Below are 23729 nucleotides of genomic sequence, written 5' to 3' on the forward strand. Positions count from 1 at the left end.
CCTGCTTACATTCAGCCAAGCATTGAAAAAAAGCATTGTGTTAAAACTCAAAAAAAAAAAAAAAAAAAAGTCTGTTCACTATCTCATTTTTCAAAACTGCCCAATTCAGCTTTAGAAAGCTAAGACCTATCCTCAAAAAAGAAAGAGTTACAGGAAGGGGAGATAGATATACATTACAGAAAAATTAGTGATCTTATAATATGGGGTGGCAAGTAGGACCAAATTCCACGTTTCAATCTAAATCACATTCCATATCACCTACCAGTTATTTTTCACTAGACTTAACTAGCTTAGAAAACAAAACAACTATTTTGTACAAGTTTATCCCTGCTAACATTTTAAGTTTTAATTAATCCTATCAGCATTTAAAAGCAAAGAATTCAGGCAAGAGTAGTAACAAAAAAGCTTGGGCTATGAAAAAAGCTATGGTTTGAAGTTATTTGTTAGCTGTTTTCTCTAAGCTTCACTTTCCATATCTGTGCAATAGGAATAAGAGCTACTGTGAGATATAAAATATTCAATTTTTTTTCTCCTCCTTTTCCTCAGGAAACTTTTTTTACTGAGGGGTAACTGGAATACAGTATGGCTAGTTGATTATCTGAATTGAAGAGAACGTCTTAACTGTTAGGGTAAAATTCAAAGGTGGGATAAAAAAAGCAAAAAACAGGGTAGAAGAGGAAACTGGGATACAGAACCAAGTGTATATATGCTACTTGCTTAATTCAAACTTCCAGTCTAGGTTTGTCCAGTCTTTTTTTTTTTTTTTTTTTGGTACCAGGGTTTTAACCCAGAGGTATTTTACCTCTGAGCTACATATGTAGCCCTTTTAATTTTTTTTTTTTTTTTTTTTTTTGAGACAGGGTCTCACTAAGTTGCTGAGGCTGGTCTTGAGTCTGAGCCTCCAGAGGCACTGGGATTACAAGCATGCGCCACAGCTCCTGGCTGCTTTGTCCAGTCTTATACAGTAAAGGCTTACCTGTCATTACACTTTTCCAAGTAGGAAGTTAAGAATACACAGAAAAAAAGTTAGCACAACTAAATGACAATGTTTGCTCTTGGTAACTTCCTTCCTCTAAGATCTCTTTCCCTATCCTTTCTACCCTTTAATTATTCCTAAAGTATCTTTCCTAGAAACAATGATTTCTATGAATATGAGTGATCTACATAAAAATTTAACTTAAACTATCAAATTCCAATCTCCAAGATTCTAGAAAGGTGCAAATGTCTTGTTTCAATGTTTTCTTTGAACATGCACATTTCATTGGGTAAAGAAACCTTTGAGATATTATCTTAAAACCACTTAAGGACATAATCAAAAGGTTTGACCGTCAAACAAAGCCACCTATCCATAACACATCCTGTTCACAAAAGTGCCCCAGAAACTTGATATAAACAGAATCCCTCTGTTTATTTCTGGGAGATAATACTGTGGTATTCTGTATCCAACAGTATGCCTTACATACCCAAGGCAATTATGTTTTCTTCCTCTACTCAAACAGAGCATCTGTTGCTAACAAAACACTGAAGTCCAAGTCATTTTCACAGACAAAAAAGCAGCTGGTCAAGCTAATCCATTTGCTCACTAGCCATCACCAAGTTTCTATACAGACAGTCCAGTTAACTTAACCTTTATTGTCAGATTACATGAGTCAGAACTTCCAATCGTCTTACAATTAGGATTTAACAACACTTCTTTGGCACCACCACTTGAAATAATTTCTTACTACAAAAACAGAAAACATGCTTAAAGATAAAGATGTCCAAACTGGATTAGAAAAGAACAAAGTTATTTTGAGGTTGGGATTATAAAATTAATAACAATAGTTAACAGTATTAATTTATGCTAGGCACTGTTAAGAGGTTTTTAAAAATGAACACAATCCTTACAATAACCTTTTGAAGATTAAGTATAAAACCGTTATCTGAATTTTTACAGATGAGGAAATAGAAACAAAGAACAAATTACCTAAGCTAATATAGCCTATAAAAGGCATGACTGAAGACCTGGCTCCAGAGTCATCTTTTTAATGACTTAAGAGTTCAAATCCTGACGCCTTACAAACAGGTATATATCCAGGTCATCCTTACCCTTTGCCACTTGTAGTACCCATTTTCCTTATATTAACTGAGGTACTATTCCTGTTGCTACTGTTTTTATTATAACATTTTACGATAGGAAATAGTCTTTTAAACTCATGCTGTCTTATTTAAAAATAAAAATAATAATAACCAGTTTAGTTCATTACTATTTGAGGCAAGTAATTGATTCTGCAGTAATTTATGAGAAAAGGAAGCTCAAATTCAGCAATTAAATGGGTTACAAGCATTAATACCAGATACTCTTTGTAAGCTATAAAACAACAGAATGTTTTCAAATTAGGAAAAGTTTCTTGATACTACCAGTGAAATTTAATATATTTTCTAATATTGAGAAGTGATTCTCAACATCAACCTCAGTAAGATATACCAGTACCAACAGTAAAAGAACAGCTAATTATTTGCGATCTCTGAGAAACTGCCCATGGTACTCTGTATGTACACACAAAAAAAATCATCTGAAATGAGAACAAATAGGTTCAAAATAGCTTATCAGTATGACCTTTCAAGAGTCACAACCTCTAATCTTGATCCTTCAATAAAGTAAGGAATATACATTTGCTGATAAATTATAGTGATCCACATTAAAACACATTTTTCCCTGCAAAAATGGAGTCTTTTAATACTAATTTTTCAAACTTTAAAATGCCATGTGTTTTCATAATGAATTGTTTTATCAAATTTTTACAATAACACTATGAAATACTTTTATTTTTTAAGGAATAGATGAGGAAAATAAATTAATCACCAGTGCATGACTTTGTTCTATATCACAGTCAGTAAGTATTGCCCTGGAACCCAACTCTCTGAACTCCCAAGTCATTGCTCTCTCATTTGACCTCTGCTACTGTCCATTCAAGTATCCGATGACTTTTATCTAATAAGTTGTGAGATATTTTACAAATTTAGGCAGAGATAATGTTTTAAACTTACACATATTCAAAACACATAAAATGGAATTTTTAAAATTACTAAAAGTCTTGGAGATAATAATTGTGAATATATCCAATTGAGTTTCAAAACAAACGCATATAATGAACACATTTGTTAACAGTTAATGCTTAACACGTGGCACTATTCTCTCATGCCCCCCCCCCAGTGCTCAAGAAGGTGAAACCCAGCAAAATTATAGAAAGTTGTTCTAATAAGTCTTTCCAGTGTTTTCTATCTAATTATAGAAAAGAATGGCCTCTAAGATATGCCCTTGTTTTTCCTTGCTGCATTATTAATACTGCTTGTTTTTCTTTCCTATACTGTACTATATTTCAATTACACTACAACAAAGAGAACCAGGCAGTTGATTTCTATACAAGGATTATGACCAAATGTTAAAAACTGTTGTATTTAACATATTGGCTATGTTGTTTAAACATTTTTACTTAAGTCAAAAGGCAAGTTCTGTAAATTCTTTTCCCAACTTGTTCTGAAAGTATGAAACATTCCACAACCACAACTAGGTAAATGTGACAAGCAACACCAATTGGTCAACGAGGGTGGGGCGGCTGCCCTGACAACTGTCTTTTCCCTCAATTAACAAACAGAGACCTGCTTATGAACAAGTCACGGGAAAGGGAGGGGAAGGGTACAAAGGAGACTGGGTCCCTGACCTAAAGAGCATGAACTGTGCCAAAAAAGGAGATTGTTCGAGGAAAAAGCATTAGCTCGGTGTCAGCTGAGAGACCCCCAAATCAGGTTGTGCCTCGGTTTCCACATCTGCTGGGGCGGGAAACACCCTCCCTAGCACGCAAGCAGACTGCAGGAATAAAAGGGGCCCAGCGCTGCAGAAAGTGATTGAAAGATGGGGACCGCTCCGGTGTCTTCTGGGGAGTCAGAGGCCAGTCCGGGTCACTGGGCGCGGCTCCCGCATCCCCGCCAGCGCCGCTCGCTCGCGTCCAGGAGGGAGGCCCAGGGGCCTCGCCCTCCGCAGCCCGAGTCCCGCAAGCCGGTGCCCACCGCCCACCCGGCCCAGGGCGCCCCGCCCATCCACCGCCGGCCCGGTCCGCCTCGGAGGTCCCCACTCCCCTCCCCGTTTACCTTCTGGGAGTCCATGGCGAGGGGCAAGCCTACCAGCCCGAGCCTGCCACAGGAACCGCGCGAGGAGGCGCAGCCGGCCACACTAGACCGCTACCCGCCGCCGCCTCGGCCCGCACCGGCGCCGCCCGGCCCCGCCCGTCCGCGCCCAGCCAGCGCGCGCGCGTCGCCGTGCAGCGGTTGCCAGGGTGAAAGGGCGGCCCGCGGGAGGGAGGGGCGAGGAGCGCCCGCGCCTGCGCGCTGCGTCCGGCCCGCCGGAGTTCAGGTGCCTGGGATCTGCGCGGAAGGGGTTGGACGCCCGTCGGCCCTGGCGGGCACTTCTGCAGCCTCTTCTCCCTTCTAACCTTTTTCTTCTGCGAGCGCGAGTTCTGCAGGCCTTGCCGTGGGCCACTCGGCATCCAGAAGCCGAGCCCTCGGGAGGGAAAGCCCCGTCCTGGAGTTCTACCAGTCCACTGTGCATTCCACGCGCACCTGAAGCATCTCCCCACACTAACAAGCCGTGGAGGGACATCCGGGCTAGACCAGGCCCAGCTGTCCAGTGAGAGAAAAAGGGCTAGGATGGGGATGCAGCAGAAACGTGGTTGTGCAACTGGGGTTTGGGGGCCAAGTAGAACTTTCGCGGAGAGCCCCCTCCCCAGCACCCTGCTATGAGAATGATCTTGAGCAAGTCACTGTCCCTGAGCCTGTCTTATTTTACAATTTGGGTAAAATAAGAGAAATAATGCAGACTGTGTAGAGGATTGTGAGGATTAAATAAGATATTTGAAGTGCATTGTATAGCTTGTGCTTAGTAAAATACATTTGTTATTGATGGGGAGTTAGAACCTGCTCAGTCCGACCTGAGGGCGCAGTTCAGGTAAGCTTGAAAATGTTCCTCCCCATGGAGAACTCATCCTCATTTTGGATCACTTGACAGGCTCAGAAAGTTCAACTGGGCAATCATTTATGAATACATGAAAGGGAAATATGTATCAAGTACCTATAGTGTACCAGTTCTACAAACTGAGAATTCAGTAGTGACAAGGTCCTGTTCTCACAGAATTTAAAATGTTTGGAAGACTTGACAAAAAGAATTAATGTATGAGTTGTATTATGAGTGATAAAAAGAAAAATTACATGGGATAAATGAACTTAAAGAGAATTGGGAGTGCTCAGTTTCCCATAGGAAGGTCAGGGAAGGCTTCTCAGGAGTAACCTGAGTAAGTGGGAGGAGGATGAGTCACACAAGGATCTGGGGAAGGGCATTCTAGTGGAAACTAATAGCACATACAAAAGCCTGGGAGAAGGTATGAGAAACTTTATTCTATAGTGCTATAATTATATCTACCCACAAATCTCTCCAACTCTACTGTGATTTCCTTGAGGGCAGAGACTTCTTTTCCCCATATCTGTATCCTCAACACAGGGCCTGTCAAACGGTCTGTACTTAATAAGTACTTTTTTAACTGCACGGAGATGTACAAGAAATGGGGTGAAGAGCACAAATGGGTAAACAACAATTTGGTTCAGACTAGATGTTTGGAAAGCCTGGATCCAGGAAGAGCCTCTGTACAATTTTGTTCCTGCCAGCCGAAAGAAGTGGCATGCAGTCCTGCAGAGACATGCCCCTTCTCTTGGTACCAAGGGAAAAGAACCTTCTGGCCAAGCCTTTACAATTCCATGAGGAGCAGTGAGAGCTGCCAGGTGCCCAACCACTAACCCATTGCTGCAGCTGCAAAGACTGATCTTCACGCCATGCTCTGTGCACTAAGGCTAAGTCAGTTCCCCGTGAGGGAGATATGCAGCCTGGGAAATGGAGAAGAACATCAGAGCAAACCACCAGACTATTTGGTTCCCGGTGCTACCCTTGCTTGTCACCTGGACTCCCACAAAGAGAAGGAAGGAGCATTCGGTGCCATTCTTCCTTCTTTGGATGCAAGGGCTTCATGTCACTCCTATCAGAGGGTAAATCTTGGGCACTTTATGACTGACGGACAACACCACAGGAGGAGGAAGAAAGAGGCTTTAGGAGACAAGGAGTCGCAGCTGAAATGTGATCTCCAGACTCTGTACAGGCTCATGCTCCAGAAGCTCACTCCTGGCTCCTTGCCTCCAGCTCTTCCAGTTCTTTCCCTGCAGCCCAGCCAGGAGCCTGCAGAGTTCTACCCTGTGTGACTTCTGCCCTCACCAGTCTGATTCTCCTGCCAAACTCATCCTGGGTTTCTTGCTTCCCCTTGTTCCCAAACAGGAACAGCTATTTCCTCTGGCTGTGACTTCTTTCTTCCCCAGTTCATATAGGTTCTCTCACCACAATCACTCACCAAAATGGGCCAACTCTGTACCCCAACCCACTCTCAGTGTCTTTTGCTATAGACAAATCCTTTACTTTTTCTGCACTTACCTTTTTACGGCCATTTCAGGATGGAAATTTTCAAAAATAGCTTTACCAACAAAGTAGTAGTTCTTAAATGGGTCCCCTGTAGCAGCTGCATCAGTATCACTTGCTAACTTCAAAGTGCAAATTCTCAGGTTTCTTCCCCAGACCAACTGAATCAGAAACTCTAGAAATGGGTTCCAGTAATCCGTTTTAACAAGTCTTCCAGGTATTTCTGATGCACACCAATGCTTGCAAACTATTGGATTAAGAGAAGTAAAATTGCCTTAACAAAACAAAAGGAAAAAAGAAACTACAGGGGAATAAAAACAGATGTTTCAAAACTTAGGTTTCTGATTCTGATACAGTACATCTAGCCATAAGTATTTGAATTAGGCTTTTGGACCCCATGAACCTCTCTCTCAGGAAATTCCAAGTCAGGACAACCTTAGGGTTGTGCTTGCTATTGTCTGATGATCCCTCCCTGAATCCGGTTCTCTGTCCACTCTGAGTAGTGCCAGGCATTGCCTGTAACCCTGAGATGCCTCGTAAGTCTAGGATTCCCTATCTGGTGAGAGAAAATTTCCTTCCCTTCTGTGTCTCCAACAGTCTTCTCCTTGGGTGTCAGTTTAGGGTCACTGGCGTGGAGTCACATGTCTGCATGTAAGGCCTGACACTGCCGCTTACCGGCTATATGGACACCAGTGAGCCTCTTATCCTCACTAAGCCTCAATTTCCTCATCTGTTATATAGTGATCATAATTCCCTTTTAGGTTGTTGTGAGGATTAAAGGAGATTACGTATGTACAATGCCTGGCTTAGTAGGCATTTAGTAAGTGGAAGCAGTTAATATTACTTCCTGTACATCATGTCCTTTCATGCCACCCTTACATGGTTCTTTCTCCCTTGGGATCTTTGGGGCCTTAGATGATCTAGTTTTACCCCAACTCCCCTTTTCACTTCTATGCCCGACTTTTCTAAAGCATCGCTAGCCAGATGTTGCCCCACATCTTTACCCATTGCTCCCTGCTAACATCTGGCAAGGGTCTTAGCATACACTACCCAGCCTCTGAGGTTTCTTTAAGCCTTATTTTCTTCAGCTGTGAAGTAAGAATCACAGCTCTAGCACCTACAAGGGTTGTTGAGTGGATTAAATGAGATAATACCTGTTAAGTATTCAGGAGCATGTCTGGAGTATAGTAAGCATCCAAACAATTTGCCATGATCCTCTCTTCCCAACCATAAAAACCTAACTATGTTTTCTGCCCCCTTCTGATGGAGGATCAAACTCTCCCCAAAGCCCTGGAACCTCTTGGAAGTCAAGAGCACTAATTTCTGACCCTAGACACTCTTTATGGACAGGGTCTCCTAGGAGGAAAAGGACAGTGCTGCCCTGAAGTGGGATGGCACTCTGGGGTGGTCTGGCTCCATACTTGGAGAGCTCTAAACCAAGTGAGAAGTGGTCACCAGACACAAACCTGATTGACCAATGGCCAGAAAACTGTGTGAGAGGAGACACAAACACCTGTGTCTTCAGCCTGAAAGGGAAAACTCGTGGAGGATGTAAACATTGACCTCAAGTCTCCCCAGGGCTGTTATGAAGACATGGGAGATGACATTTCTAGCATCCCACAGGTCGGATCAGACCCAACTGGTGGAAGTTCCTAGAAGATAGATTTCCACTCAACAAAATGTCTACCTTTCTAAGACAGCCACACAGAACTGGAATAGACTGCTTGGTAGAGAGATTCCCATCAGTCCAGCTATCTGAGCAGAGGCTGGGCATTTGCTTAGAGCTGTCATAGTGGGATATGGGCACTGGAAGGGTGCCTGTTGGAGATAACTTTTAACGTCTTTCTGAACCCTGAGGTTCCATCATTTCCTCAATTTCAGGCCAAAAACCATTTATTCCCTTTCAGACGTGACTGTGTAATTGTACTCACCTTGGGAAAGCTCTCTAAATTTCTTCTCCTCACCCTCACTCCCATATAGTCCATTGAGAGGACCCCACTGCTTCCTAGAGAAGGACCTGAGAGGGCCAGTTCACTGAACCCTAGCTTTTAGGGTGTGACTGTGTCATAAGATCATGCATGATGGCCTGTTTATTCTAGGCACTGAGGACACTGAGGTGCGTAAGCCCTGGGAGCCTCAGGTATTTCTGGTGTACTGTACTTTGGCCCTGGACACACCTCAGGACTTACCATGTTCAGAGAATGATCATGAAGAAAATAAATTAATGTGTATAGACTAAATAAATGTAAATAGAGTTCTTAGAATAATACCTGACATATAGAAAATGTGTAATATGTATTAACTATCTATTGTTATTTTCTGGAATAAACCACTCTCCTAAGGATATAGCACCAGGAAATAGTAGTGTCTGTGTGTACTTTGCTACTGCATTGCCTTTGCTGTCAGGCTGAGATGGTACTATGTCAGCACTTCCTGGGAAAATAAGCTTCTTGAAATCCCTCTCTCATTCTGAAGGTCAATCTGTACTTTTCCATGACAAAAGTGGCAGAGGCAGAAAGGTGACAGGACAACTGTAAGGGCAAGGTAGACAGGGTGTAATATTTGATTAGAAAATGTAGCCCATTTTTTTCCATCTCATAGGCTACGCCTTGACCAGCAGCACTCAGGAAGGGAAGGATCCTTTCCAAGTCAAGGTAAGAAATGATGAGAGAACAATTCCAAGGACTGAAAGTAGGAGATGACATTAATTATATGGAGAGAGACACCTTCAATGGCTAAAAGCTGGAGAAGTGTTAGGAAAACTTTAGAACATGTAGGAGATGAAAAATACACAGTGATGTGAGAGAAAGCTTGTGAGAGTACAATTTTAAAAACAGCTAGAATTTTTAAAAATACAATTGAACAACATCTGTAGAAAGTAAGTAATACATTCATAAATTTTGCTTTTGGTTCAGATCAGGTATCAGGTATGAAATTTAAGCCTCGTTTCATGTTATCAAATACAGCATTGCTGTGGTCTGAATACTTATGTCTCCCCCAAATCCTAACCCCACAGTGATGATATTAAGAGATGGGCCTTTGTGAGGTGATTAGGTATGAGGGTAGAGCCCTGAAGAATGGAATGGAAAGAAAGGAAACCCCAGGAGGAACCTGGCTCCTTCTAGCACCTGAGGATGCAGTAATTAGGCACCGTCTATGAATCAGTGAACAGGACCTGACCAGACACTGAATCTGCTGCCAGCACTTTGATCTAGCACTTCCAGGTGTCCAGAACTATGAGAAATAAGTTTATAAATGACACAGTCTATGTTATTTTGTCATGGAAGCTTAAACAGACTAAGACAAACACCTATAAGTATGTAATTGTATTTATTTTTCTGTTTTCATAAAAGTGAATCAAAGACAAGTAAGTTGACTTTGAAATATAAATTCAAATTTGGCATGATTTCTTCATGGTTAAAAAAGAAAAAGAAAAAAAAGTGTGGGGGTTGGGGAAAGAGATTAGTAGAGATCAGACTGTCATGGTCTTTGAATTCCTGACCAAGGTACTGGGATTTGAGCAAGTTGTATGTGGGAAGCCACTTACATGTTTATGAACCAAAAGTTATTTTAGGACACAATTTGGCAGGAGGAATAGGGAGGAAGTGAGTGGGAGGAGTCTGGGGTGAAGAGTTGAGGGGAACCAGGAGACCCAGACCTCTCTAGCCCCTTCCTTTCCCTGGTTAGATCCTTATAGCCCCCAACCTCCATTCTACCACCGCCACCACCACAACCATTAGAATACAGAGATTATCTAAGCATTATAAATCTTTAAGTAGTTTTCAGTCAAGTGGAAAAAAAAATAACAAAATGGTCCTAATGAAAATCGATGACTTTCTTCCAAAGTCATTTAAATCAGGGGTCAGTAACATTTTCCTGAAAGGACCATATAGTCAATATTTTAGACTCCCAGGACTGCATGATCTGTCACAATGATGCAATTCCACCACTATAGAAGGAAAGTAGCCCTAGACGGTATAGAAAGGATTGGGTGTGACTGGGTTCCCATAAAACTTAATTTACAAAAATAGATTGGGGGTTGGATTTGACTCAGGCCATAAGAGAACATTAAGAAATGTTTTGTTTAGAATATAACTCTGTGATTCTTGTGCACCTCTAAGGTCTCACTGACTCTCCCTCCAAGATACTTCCCACACACATACACCACCATCCCCACCCTAATTCAGAAAGTGATACTTGTGATGATATTGTAGAGTAACTGTCTCTGAAACAATAATGAGCAAAGGAAGGACCTTGGAGTCAGATCTAGATTTGAATCCTACCCCTCACAACCTGTGATCTTACCATAGCACACAAACTCTGAGCCTCCATTTCCTCATGGGCAAAATGAAGATAATAGGCATAAATTTACAAGCTGTTGCAAGGACTAAATGTATGGAGAGCACTCATCCTAATGCTTGGCCTAGAAAAGGCCCTGAATAAATAATGGTTGTTAACCCACATCAGCTCTATAAATAGTAGAGTCAAAGAGGACAGACCCAGCCTGAACCAAGGGAACGCCCTTGCAGATGCAGACTGTCGGTCAGTACTGGCACTAGGTGAGAAGCTGGAGGAATCTCTAAACATGCACAAGATTAGAAGAGAAAGCAACACTAAGTCTGAAGACACTACTGCAAGACAGATTATTACAAAGCTTCTGGTTAATTGTTTATTAGACAGCCCCGTCTGCAGCAAATCCACTTGGCTGTTCGTGGCTGGGGAACTTCGTCGCATGCCTCTGTTCAAGTAATAAGATCCTGCTCTTCATCCTCAGACTCTCCACAGCTGCTGAGTGGGAGAACCCAACGTAAACAGCCTCCTCTGAGTTCATTCTTCCGGGCTCATGAGCCCAATCATCTTTTTTTCAGCTGAAAAATAAACACATCAAAAAAATGAATGCTTCTCTCCTAGGGGGAAATGACAATGAGAATCAATCAATAACCAGAAATAACATGGGGTAATCTTTAGAGAAAACATTATGAAAAATAAGAAGGCTAATTGCACACACATACATACCTGGATTAACAAATCAAAAGGATATCTGAGAGAGCCTGAGTTCAAGTCTTGATACTACCTCCTTATCAGCTGTGTATTGGTGGTCAAGGTATTCAACGTCTGTGCCTACATTTCCCCAAGTATAAAATGAAGATAATCATGGTATGTTCCTTTAAGGATTAAATGCACTAATAAATACAAAGTACTTAGAACAATGCCTGACACTTGGTAAGAAATGCTTGCTCCGGGTTCGCCAGTATTGGTATCAGTATTATTCTTTGACAAAGATTTTTAGAGGCTGAACTAAGACAAAGAACTAAGAATCAAATTCAAAGCTATTCTGAAGACTCTGTGGTACTCTCAAAGACCCAAACCCGAAATCCAAACGAAATTTTGGGCTTTTCACTTCGGTAATTCAGTTAGTCATGGGACAGGTCAGACCCGGATAATGGGTGTTTCCATAGTTCAGGTCAATTCATGGAACAGTGACTGAGTAAACTAACTGAAGATAATAACGATACTGTGACTTTGTAAAAGGATATCCTGATTCTTAGGAAATACACATTGAAGTATTTAGGACTGAAAGGCCATGATGTATGTACATTATGCTCAAGTGATTCAAAAGTGAGGGAGGGATAGACAGAGAACATACAAATTAAATAAAATGAATGTTTAAGTATGCGTTACCTGGTGTTCTGTGTGCCATTTTTACTTAGAGCTTTTCTATAAACTTGAAATAATTTTCCAATAACTTTTTTAAAAACTCATTAGGATGGATTAACAATGAAAGAAGTGCAGTCTCAGCTTGACCAGCAAGCAAGCATGGGGCCACTGCAGGTCAAGCAGAGGTGACCAGACAGTTCTGACCATGTGGTGCTAGGAGAGCTTGGACTTGGAACAAGAGAATATGAAGTAGCTCAGTGATTCAACCATCTAGTGGTGTCAGGCTAAAATCTCCTGATGCACCTGTCTCCACAACAGGCTCTGCTTATTTAGGGTTAATGTCGAGATTTTATTTTCAAATTTCAAGAACTGCCTCTTCGTTGATCCTCCTACCTCAGATTTCTTTCCAACTTCATTCCATTTGGCAAACTGTAGATACAATCAACCCCTAACCGACTGCTTTCACCACATCAGTTCCTCACCCAGGAAATTACAATGATTTCCTATTTTCTACAATACCTCATCTAAACCTTGCTATCTTATCAGTTTCATGTTTTATAATTTTACATATTTTGGCTAGAAGTTTCAACTTTTGTGATTTTTTTTTTTCCCCTGACCACTGAAAATAACAGGTCCTATAATTAGACTGACATTCAATACTGGTTAATGCTTAGTTAGGGTCACATGGTTGAACTCTAGGCTTACGCCAAAGTTGTGATTTGACTGAGATTGAAATAAAAATTCTTTACTCTTATTTTTTAAATTTAAATAAACTTTCATTTTAGAATCATTTTAGGCTTACAGAAAATTTGCAAAGATAATACAGAGGATTCCCATGTACCCCACACATGATTTCCTCTGCTGCTAACTTTTGCCATTACTAAGACATTCCTCACAATTAGTGACTAACACTGGTGGATAGTTGTTAACCGAGCTCCATACATTATTCAGATTTCATCCATTTTCCCCAATGTCCTTTTCTGTTCCAGGATCCCATCTAGAAGACTATATTACATTTAATTTTCCTATTTTTAAATTTAAAAATATGTAAAAAAGCCAAATGCTACCCTTAAAAATAAGACACTTTGATGCTATATCTTTTCTCCTTCCCTTGAACATGAAAAAATTCACAACATATTTTAGTTCATCCCAAGGAATGATTAAAACACTCATTTCTAGGATTCCTGAGTTTTCTTTGTGTCAGTTTTTTTGAGAGTTCAAAGTCTTTCTCAAACTCAAAGTCCAAGGCTACATCTAACAAGCTGGTCTAAGACAGTTTTTTTTTTTTTTTTCCTATATAGTATAAAATAATTATTTACACAGCAACTCCTCTAGAGATTCCTTGAATCTCATGTTTGACACACAGTGCTAAAATGAGCATTCACTGCCTACCTAAGGAAAGTACTTGAGTAACATCCCGTAGGGCATTATTCATACCTCAGAGGCCAGGAATAGTAAAATGAGCCTTGTGGGAACTGTGGCATCAACTGCCCTCATGCTGCCACTGACCTTTCTCTGATTTGGTCACAGGCAGACAGTTTATGCACCCTGCTTAGAGATTCAGAGAGCTAATTAACAGATGAGGTCTAATTGGCTTTTCTAGCCTCTGATTCTGGATCCACATGCCTTCTGATTTCCTCCTCTTTCTCTGCATGGCTAGAACAAGTTCATCTAACCAAGTGACCCTGTTTGTCCTATCAGAAGTGGGGAATTTTTCATTTTCTCTTAAGGAAAAGAGAAACAATATGCCCTTATAAGGATTTCTTAGATGTCACCAGAATTCAGATATAAGATCCTATAAAGGATGAAGAGTTAGTTAAAGAGGTTTCAGAAAAAAAAAAAAAATCAGATATTTTTAAAGTGGCAGCAACTTTTTCCAAATGAAATGCTTGGTGTAAAATTTTAAACTGGCAATGTAGGATTTTCATCAATTTTGTGTCTTGAGGCTTCCACCAAGTATTCAAAAACACAATACAAAACTAAAGGACTTTTTGAAAAAAGAAAAATGAATTCATAAATCTACCATCCTAGCACACTTATTTTCAGTTTTATGACTTCTCGTTCACGTTTGGCTAGTATATGCTTTTTGTTTGCCTTGTATTATACTGTAAACATATCCTACATTTCTGTTATTCAATATAACTTTATTTTTATTTTATATTTGTTCAAATTAGTTATACATGACAGTAGAATGCATTTATACATTTTGATAGATCATACATAAATGGAGTGTAATTTCTCATTTTTCTGATTGTACATATTGTAGGATAATGTCAGTCATACAGTCATATGTGTACATGAGGCAATAATGTCTGTTTTGCTCTATTATTCTTCATACCTCCATGCCCCTTCCCCTCCCTTCACTCCCCTCTACCTAATATAAAGTAACTCTATTCTTGCCTAGCTCCCCACCCTTATTGTGAATTAGTATCTGCATATCAGAGAAAACATTCCACCTTTGGGTTTTTGGGTTTGGCTTATTTCACTTAGCATGATATTCTCCAACTACATTTATTTACCAGAAAATGCCAGAATTTCATTTTTCTATAAAGTTGAGTACTATTCCATCATATATGTGTGAATATATATATATATATATATACATATATATATATATATATATATCACGTTTTCTTTATCCATTCATCTGTTGAAGGGCATCTAGGTTGGTTCCACAGTTTAGCTATTGTTTGAGCTGCTATAAACATTGATGTGGCCACATCACCATAGTATGCTGATTTTAAGTCTTTGGGGTATAAACTGAGGAGTGGGATAGCTGGGTCAAATAGTGGTACCATTCCAAGTTTTCTGAGGAATCTCCACTCTGCTTTCCATAATGGTTGTCAATGTATTTTTAGTGTTCACATAATATTTTATTAAGTATATATAATTTAAACATTTCACTAATGTGCTGTATGAGGGCAAAGTTATGTGTCATTTTGTTTTGTTTTGTTTTTTGGTCACCACTCTACCCTCAGCATTTTAAACAGGGAAAGTAGATACTCAGGATGTAATCAAATAAAAAGTGAATGTAAATGGCTTTGAATTCTTATTCTCATGTGTTATTTTTAATGTGTCCTTTTTTTTTGGTAAGTTACTCTTTCTCACTTGGCCACCTTTTAATTAAAAAAAAAAAAGAAAACAGTGATCAGTTTTCTTTGATTGTGATCTTGGTATGACTGGTATGGTTCCATAGAAATCCTTTGCATGTCTGAAATGTCTTTGTCCTACCCTCGCATTTATTGCATAGCTTGGCTAGATAGAGAATTCTGTGATGGAAATTATGTTCCCTCAGAAATATGAAGGCAACACCCCCAGGGCTCTTTCAAAAAAGCCAGCATCATTCTGACTCTTGATACTTTTGCTGTGCATAATGTCCCCTGAGTATACAAGCGCCATCACCGTTCTCTGAAAGGTTTGCCCAGGTGTTTTGAGATTACTTGATGACACACTTGGTATGGGTCTATTTTTACTTATTTGTCAAGGCAATCAATGGCCATTTTTAATCTAGAAGTTCACGACTTTCACTTATGAAAACGTCCCTTTTCTTGAATTGCACCTCCTAGATTCTCCTATTTCCTCTCTTCTTGTTCCCCTTTTGCTGTCCCTTGTATCCTCCACCTCTTCGTTCCCTTCCTCATTTTGATAGTGAATCCCTTGGAATGGATCTCCAACTTCATCTTTTCCATCTTGTTGTTTTAACTCTACTTTGTGAGACATTTCATCAAATTCAAATTTTTCTCATGAGTTTTGCATTTTTTTTTTCATTTTTAACTTTTGAGAGCTCTTTTTTGTTTTCAGAATCTTCCTCTTAAATAGCCAAGTATTTCCAAAGACATGATCTTTCCTATTACTGAAATTAGTAATTTTAAAATACATTTTCTTTTTACCTTGCAGTGTATTTCCCCCAAGTTGTTTTGTTTTCCTTTTCCTCTTTGTTTTGATCTGTCTGTCATAGTACAGACTTGCCTCAAGGATCTGGTTATTCTTTATTTAAGAATGGAAGCAATAAAATTAGCTGGAAGATTTTATTTGTAGGTAAATTTGGTCATTGAAATAGTTCACTACAGGTGACATGACCGAGTCTTAGTTGGAGCCCCAGTGCTACCCCATACTCCTATTTAGGTATTTTCTTGGGCTAGTCAGATTCCCCAGAGAATGATCTCCTGGTCTCCCACTTAGTGGATGAAGATCTGGTTGCTAGAATTCTGGGAAGTGTAAATGGGGAGAAGGCCTCTTCTACTTTCAGATTCCACTTAATTTTCCTGACTTAATATGGTACCCCTATTTCTGGTGCCTCCCCAAATCTTACTTTTTTTTATAGAATACTCTCTAGTCTGCTGAGGATGACAAGGGGCATTTGCCTGACCACATAGAATAGAGATATGGTAGCTAGAAGATGATTTTTTAAAAATGCCTTTCAAAGTTTAGTTGTAACTTAAACACAGTAAGGTACACATCATAAGCATGTATGGCTAATGAAGTTTTTACATATGTGTGTATCCATGTGACAACATTCAGATCCCTTGTGCCCGTTCCCATTCAAAATACTATCCACAGTTACTGCTCTTCTGAGCTCTATCACTAGAAATGTTTTGCCTCTTCTTGAACGTGACTTAAATGGAATCATACTCTGCATGCTATTTTGCATCTTGCTCTATGTTTAACATTAGTTATTTATTCATTCATGTTATTTCAAGTTAGCAGTCTCATTCTTTTTCATTTTTGTGTAGTATGCCACTGTGTGACTATACCACAATTTATTTGTCCATATGACTATTTTTGGACACTTGAGTTATTTCTATATTGAAGCTTTTGCAAATAATTCTCTCATGAACACTCTTGAACATGTCTATTAGTGCACATGTGCATTTCTGTTGGTAACATACCCAGGAGTGGACCTGGTGAAAATATGTTTATTTTCAGCTACAATCAATTCAATTAGACAGATTTACTGATTTATTTTTCCATGAATAGTGTATGAGAGTTCCAGTTGCTCTACAACCTAGCCAACAGTTTTTAATTTCAGTCATTCTGGTGTGTGGGAAGTGATATCTCTTTGTGATTTTAATTTGCATGTCCCTGATGACTGAAGATATTAACAGTCACTTTGTATATTCACTGGGTCTTTATCTTCCCTCTTTTGTAAAGTGCCTGTTCAAGTCTTTTTATCCATTTGGATTGTCTTTCTTTTTGATCTGCAGAAGTTCTTTATCAAATAAGTGGAATATTTTAACAGGAATTCTTTATCAAATATGTGTTTTATAAGTATCTTTTTTCCAGTCTGTGTCTTACCTTTTCTCTTTAACAGTGTCTTTTGAACACTTTTGAACAGTTCATAATTTTTATAATGTCAGATGGATGGCTCAGTTTTAAGCAACTTAGAAAGGAAAACTTTCCTTTAAAAGTGTGAGCTACCATTATGACCTTGCTATAATACACTATAGGAGAACTTGTACCGAGCAGAAAACTATCTTTGTTGCAGGATTCAGGGTTAGGCTCCTTGTGGCTGCTGTCATCAAGACTGGACACCATCAGACGAAAACTATACCATGCTATTCTAGGCTCTCTGGGACCCGTACACAGGAAGAAAGAGATCAATCTTGGATTGTTACTACAGACCGTACTTCAACAAAGCTTTGGACTCTAAAGGCAGAAAGACGGTTTTCAAACCCAGGAAATAATTTGTTTTCATATCCCTTCTTAAAATGTGCTTGTTAACAATCTAATGTATTTCAGGCAAGTCTTCTGCAATTTAGGTAAGTTTTATGGAATTCCCCACCTCCCATCTTCTACAGAGCAGAACAGAAAGAGCATTTTATTATACACCAATAATAAGGTTTATTACCTTTAACAAGGAGTGGCCCAAAGAGATCGTTGGCCTACTAGCTAATTATTGACAAAGAGAAGAGCTAGAAATTAACCATTCAAAAACTAGAGCCACTATTGTCCTGGACCTCGAAAAAAGTAATTTCATACAGTCAATTTATTATAACTGTAACTTGTTGCAAATTGTTTATGTTGGGAGCATGTGAGGAAGTAAAAATTCTTAAATCAAAGCTACTTTACCATATGCACCACAGAGCAGGGACTCAATAAGTATTTCCTCAGATGAATTTAAGGGTACTGAGACAGGTATATGGAGTTATACCTGTCCTAAATTCTTTTAATTAAGCTATATGGAGGAAGTAAAAATTCTTAAATCAAAGCTACTTTATCAGAGTAGGGACTCAATAAGTATTTCCTCAGATGAATTTAAGGGTGCTGAGATAGGTATATGGAGTTATACCGTCCTAAATTCTTTTAGTTAAGCCATATGGACTTGAATCTGGGATTGTATTTAAGTTGGAGACTGTTAGAGCTACATCTTCTTTTCAGGTGCATACCTCAATTTGGTCCTTAAGTCTCAGAGGAGGAGGTTAATCCCCTCCCCATGCCAGAAGACAAAGTACAAGCATGGAACAGTGTGTGAGTATATTTTGGGTACTTGTTAGAGAGTAAAATGCTCTCATTTCACTGCAATATGTTAAGAGTTCAGATAATAAATATAAAGCAATGAAACAAAATTGTGAGTCTAGAAATAAACCCATTCATCTGTGGTCAATTGGTTTTGACCTTGTAGGGTGTCAAGATCTTTCAATGGAAGAAAAAAAAATCTTTTAATAAAAGGTGATGGGACAATTGGATATTTACAGGCAAAAAAAGAAAGTTGGGTTCCTACCTCACTTTATATACATCATACACAAAATTAACTCAAATAGATCAAACACACAAATGCCCAGAATAAAAAATTAAAACTCTCAGAAGAAAATTTAGGGCTAAAGTTTCATGACCTTGGATTGGACAATGTTTTCTTAAATATGACAACAAAAGTGTAAGCACCCTAGGAAAAGATAAATAATCTGACAATCAAAATTAAAAACTTTTGGGCTGGGGTTGTGGCTTAGTGGTAGAGCACTCTCCTGGAACGTGTGAGGCCCTGGGTTCAATCCTCAGCACTAAAAGAAAGGTATTGTGTCCACCTACAACTAAAACAAAATATTTTTTAAAAATTTAAAACTTTTATGCTTCAAAGAACACTATTAAAAAACCAAAAAGATAACCCACAAAATGGGAGAAAATATTTGTAAATTATATATCTGTTAAGGGTCTAGTGTCCAGAACATGTAAAGAATATATATACTCACCAAGAAGAAGATAACACAATTTAAAAAACAAAAATGGTTTTGAATAGACATTTATCCAAAGAACAGTCAATAAATATATGAAAAGGTACTTAATATCATTGGTTATTAGGAAAATGCAAAACAAAACCATACTGAAAGACTTTTTCATAAATACTAGAGGGGACATAATAGAAAAGATGGAAAATGATACAAGTTGTCAAGGACATAGAGAAATTGGAACCCTTACCATTGCTATTTGCAGCTGCTGTGTAAAAAAATTTGGCAGATCCTCAAAAAGTTAAACATAGAGTTACATCTGACCTAGCAATTCTACTCTTAGGTATGTCCCCAAGAGAACTACAATCATATATCTCTCAAAAACTTATACATGAATAGTAGCATTATTCATAATAACTAAAAGGTGCAGACAACTTTAAGTGTCCATCAACTAATGAATAAACAAACTAAATGTGGTATTTCATACAGTAAATTATTATTCAGTCATGAAAAGAATGGACTACTGGTATATACCACGGTATTTGTCTGTATTCTGTTGCCAATAACAGTACCACAGACTGGACAAGTTTTCATGAAAAGAATTTTCATTTTGGCTCATTGTTCTGGAGGTCCAAGGTTAAGGGACCACATCTGGAGATGGTTGCTATCAGTCCATGACATCACATGGCAAGAGACAGAGAGTGTATATGTGCTTTGCCTCCTTTGATTTCTCTCTTACAAGGACAATGATATTCAATCATGGTAGTCCCATTCTGATGACTTTATTAATCCTAACCACATTCCAAAGGTCCCACCTCCCAACACCATAGTCAGATTACCTTTCCTCTTTATCCCTCACAATGGGGATTAATTTTCAACGTAAGAATCCTTGAGGCATATAAGCAAACCATTCAAACCATAGCAGCAACAATAAGGTTGAACTTTGAAAATTTTTTGCTAAGTGAAAGAAACCAGGCAAAGAAGTCTCTGTACTATATAGTTTCATTTTCATGAAATGTTCAGAACAGGTAAATTTATAGAGAAATAAGGTGGTTTGGCAGTTACCAGATACTGGGTGAGAGAAATAGGCATTGACTGTTAACTGGGATAGGGTTACTTTTTTGGGGTGAAAATGTTCTGGAGTTAGTGGTCATGGTTGCACAGCTTTATGAATGTGCCAAAAAACACAAATTGTTCACTTTAAAACGGTGAATTTTATGATATGTGAATTATGTCTCGTTTTTAAATAAACTCTGAAAAACTTTAGTAAGAAATGATTGCATTCCACATGACAAGACCTGTCATTAGAATGCGTACACATTAAAGGACACAAAAGATTTAAATATAATTAAGACAGTATCAAAGTTCTCCATGGGAAGAATAATAATTTCAAATTTTATTTTTCCATATTAATTTATACAACAAATAGCCTTCTAAATTAAATTGCAGAAATCTTTTTTGACAGGCAGCAAATAGTTAATAAGTGATTTGATGTATCAAAGGATAGTAAGTGCTAATGTAGAAAAATAAAGAATATTAACCTGGACAGCGAATGTGGTGATGGAGTTACGGTATTATGTAAGTAGTTCAGGGAATACTTCTGGAATGAGCTACATTTGCGCTGAGATCTGAAAGAACTAAGGGCACGAGACATGTGGAAGCAAGTCACGGGCCCTGAGGTATGCCTGGTGTAAATATGGAAAAGAAGAGTCCAGGAGATCCTAAGGCTAGAGCAGGGAGAGATGCAGGGAATGAGCTGAGAGCAGTCATAGGCAGGTGGGCAGGAGGTGAATCATGTGGGGACTTTGCATTTTGATCTCAGTGAGATGGTGAGCTGCTGGAGAGTTCTGAGCAGAGGAGTAATGAGACCCGATTTGGGTTTTAAAGGATCACTGTGACTCCTGGGTTGAGAATAATGTGTAATGGGAGGAAACTGGTACTACCTGACAAATTAGTAGACTGTTGAATTTTTTTTAGTCAAGGAGTAAAGGGTGATAGCAGTGGAGGAAGTGAGAAGTGATTGGATTAGGAAATTAGGAAAACCAGTCCACTACATTACCTGCTGGGCTAAATGTGGGGTCTGAGAGGAAAGGTATGGTTAAGGACGATTGCCTGGTTTCCTTGTCCACAAAGGGAAGAGCAGTGTGCCAGTTACTGTGAGTGGAGTTTGACCCGGGAATGTTATGTCTGACATTTTTATTAGAAATCCAAGTGGAGACAGTAGGTAGGCAATTAGGAAGGCTTGAAGGAAATCTAAATTTTGTCTGGAAGCTAAAGGGCAAAAGTCGCTAAATAAAATTTCAAAATGAAAATTAATGCAGGGGTTCGCCTGTACAGATAATGCAATGCAATCTAAAATTTCAGTAAATAAAATGGTAAAGAAATGACAGAGATCAATGGAACAAGAGATACACCTTGAAACGGTTCCTCAAGTCCTCTCTGCACTTGCAGATTTAAGTGCTGATGATTTTGCTATTTGCGATAAACTCTAAATCTTGGATGCTGACTCATCTATAACCTTGTTGAGACAAGCACTTTTTAAAATGGAAAATCTTGTTTTCCCTTGATATACATAATCTTCATTAAAAAAATTAAACCAATGCAGAATACAACCCCAATTCCTCTAAGTCTTCAGATAATCTGGTCTTAATATCCTTCCAAATCTTCCTTCCAAGGCAAGATGTGAATTGTGTGTCCTGTGGACGTGTATCATTTAGCTGTGAGTGCACCAAGCTCGTGTCCACTGTGGAGTTGTGAATGCAGCTTTGTTTTATTTTTCAATTATGTTCCCAAGTAAGGCACTAAAGACCTGAAGTGAATGCTTTCTACAGCATTTCAGAATATCAGGATTTGTTAAAGCTATGGAATAACTTTATCAATATCATAGTCACAGTCGCAGCAGCTGATGTATACTGTATGTGATGCGTCCTGGGCAGTACACCCCTTGCTAACTGCTTCATATGCAACCTACAATGGAACTGTCCCCGCAGTCCCCTTTTTATAGGTGGGGAAACTGAGGATTAAAGGACTGAGTAACTCACCCACAACCAGAAAAAAGAGCAGTGCCGGGATCCGAACCCAGAAGTGGTTGGTCACAAAGTCTCACCTCTTAATTAGCAATTTCTTGGGATATTAAGGATCTACCCCTTATGATAAAACATCTTCACAAATCAATAGGGGGAGGAATAAATTACTTAATAATTGTGCCTCACTCTTTATCATATAATCAATTATTTCCAGCTAATAACACATAAAAAAAGTGAAGGTAAGGGAAACAAAACCATTAAAAAGACAATATAAATTATACCTTATTTAAAGAAAAGAAAAACTTTGCTGAGTTGAGGATGCAGCTCAGTGGTAGAGTGCTTGCCTCATTGTATGAGACCCTGAGTTCAATACCCAGCATCCCCAACATAAATAAAAAAAATAAAAAGAAGAAGAAAAATTTACAATAAGAGAAAATATAGGTAAGTATTTAACAGATTTGGGAGTTAAAGTAGGATTTTTGGGATAAGAAAAGGAGAGTTTGTTATATTTTTAAAATGAACATGTATTACCTTAGAAATCATGTCAAAAATGATAACAAAAATAAGTGTCATCTAAAAGCCAATTTCTTTTTACTCAATAATTCATTCAGATTTTAGGAATGTGTACTTAACAAAAAGGGTAGAGAGATAAAGATTTGTACACAAGGATGATCGCTGTAGCTTTATCAATATCCCTTAATTTTTCAAGGAAATTATAAATTCGATTACAGAATGATTGTACAAAATAAAGAATGGTTTAATGAAAGAATACTGTAAATCATTAGTCCTGTTTTCAAGGAACTCTTAATAATAACATGAGGAAGCTCTCATATATTAGGTTTATTAAGGAAACAGTTGAGAATCGAACCCAGTGCCTCACACGTGCTAGGCAAGCGCTCTACCACTGAGCCACAACTCCAGTCCTAGAAATTTTAAAATACATTTGATATCTTCTAACATTTTATGTTTAGTATTACCTGAATTAAGTAAGCAATAGATAGATATTCGACAGATACACACCTAAAGGAAATATGCCAGAGGATTAAAGGTCATTGTTTGAGGATTATAAGACTAAATATGACTATTTTTGTATACATGTATATTTTGACTGTAATTTTTTTTAATTTTTGAGATGGGGTCTTGCTTAATTGCTTAGGGTCTTGCTTAATTGCTGAGACTGGCTTTAAATTTGCAACTCTGCTGCCTTAGCCTCATGAGCCACTGGGATTATAGGCGTTTGCCACCACATTTGGCTTTGGGCTGTATTTTAACTTTATTGTTGTGATTGGTATTTTTTATTATCTACACTGAGCTAAGTGATTTTTTAAAAATCTATTTATTTATTTTTATTAGATCTTTATAGTTATATATAGTAGTTGGGTTCATCCC

At 38.6% G+C, this 23729-nt stretch overlaps 1 protein-coding gene across 3 annotated transcripts in view; it reads right to left on the reverse strand.

Moving 5' to 3' along the window:
• The window catches only part of Fsd1l (fibronectin type III and SPRY domain containing 1 like), a 95712-nt gene extending 91447 nt beyond the window's left edge, over positions 1 to 4265 (reverse strand). For all 3 annotated transcript variants that reach the window (XM_047525235.1, XM_047525234.1, XM_047525233.1), the window contains exon 1: positions 4132 to 4265. In XM_047525235.1, the coding sequence (XP_047381191.1) occupies positions 4132 to 4146 (15 nt within the window). In that variant the 5' untranslated portion in view covers positions 4147 to 4265. The remainder of the gene's footprint in view (positions 1 to 4131) is intronic.
• Positions 4266 to 23729: the final 19464 nt, after the last annotated feature.

This window comes from Sciurus carolinensis, chromosome 14 (genome assembly GCF_902686445.1).
Source record: "Sciurus carolinensis chromosome 14, mSciCar1.2, whole genome shotgun sequence".
Lineage (NCBI taxonomy): Eukaryota > Metazoa > Chordata > Mammalia > Rodentia > Sciuridae > Sciurus > Sciurus carolinensis.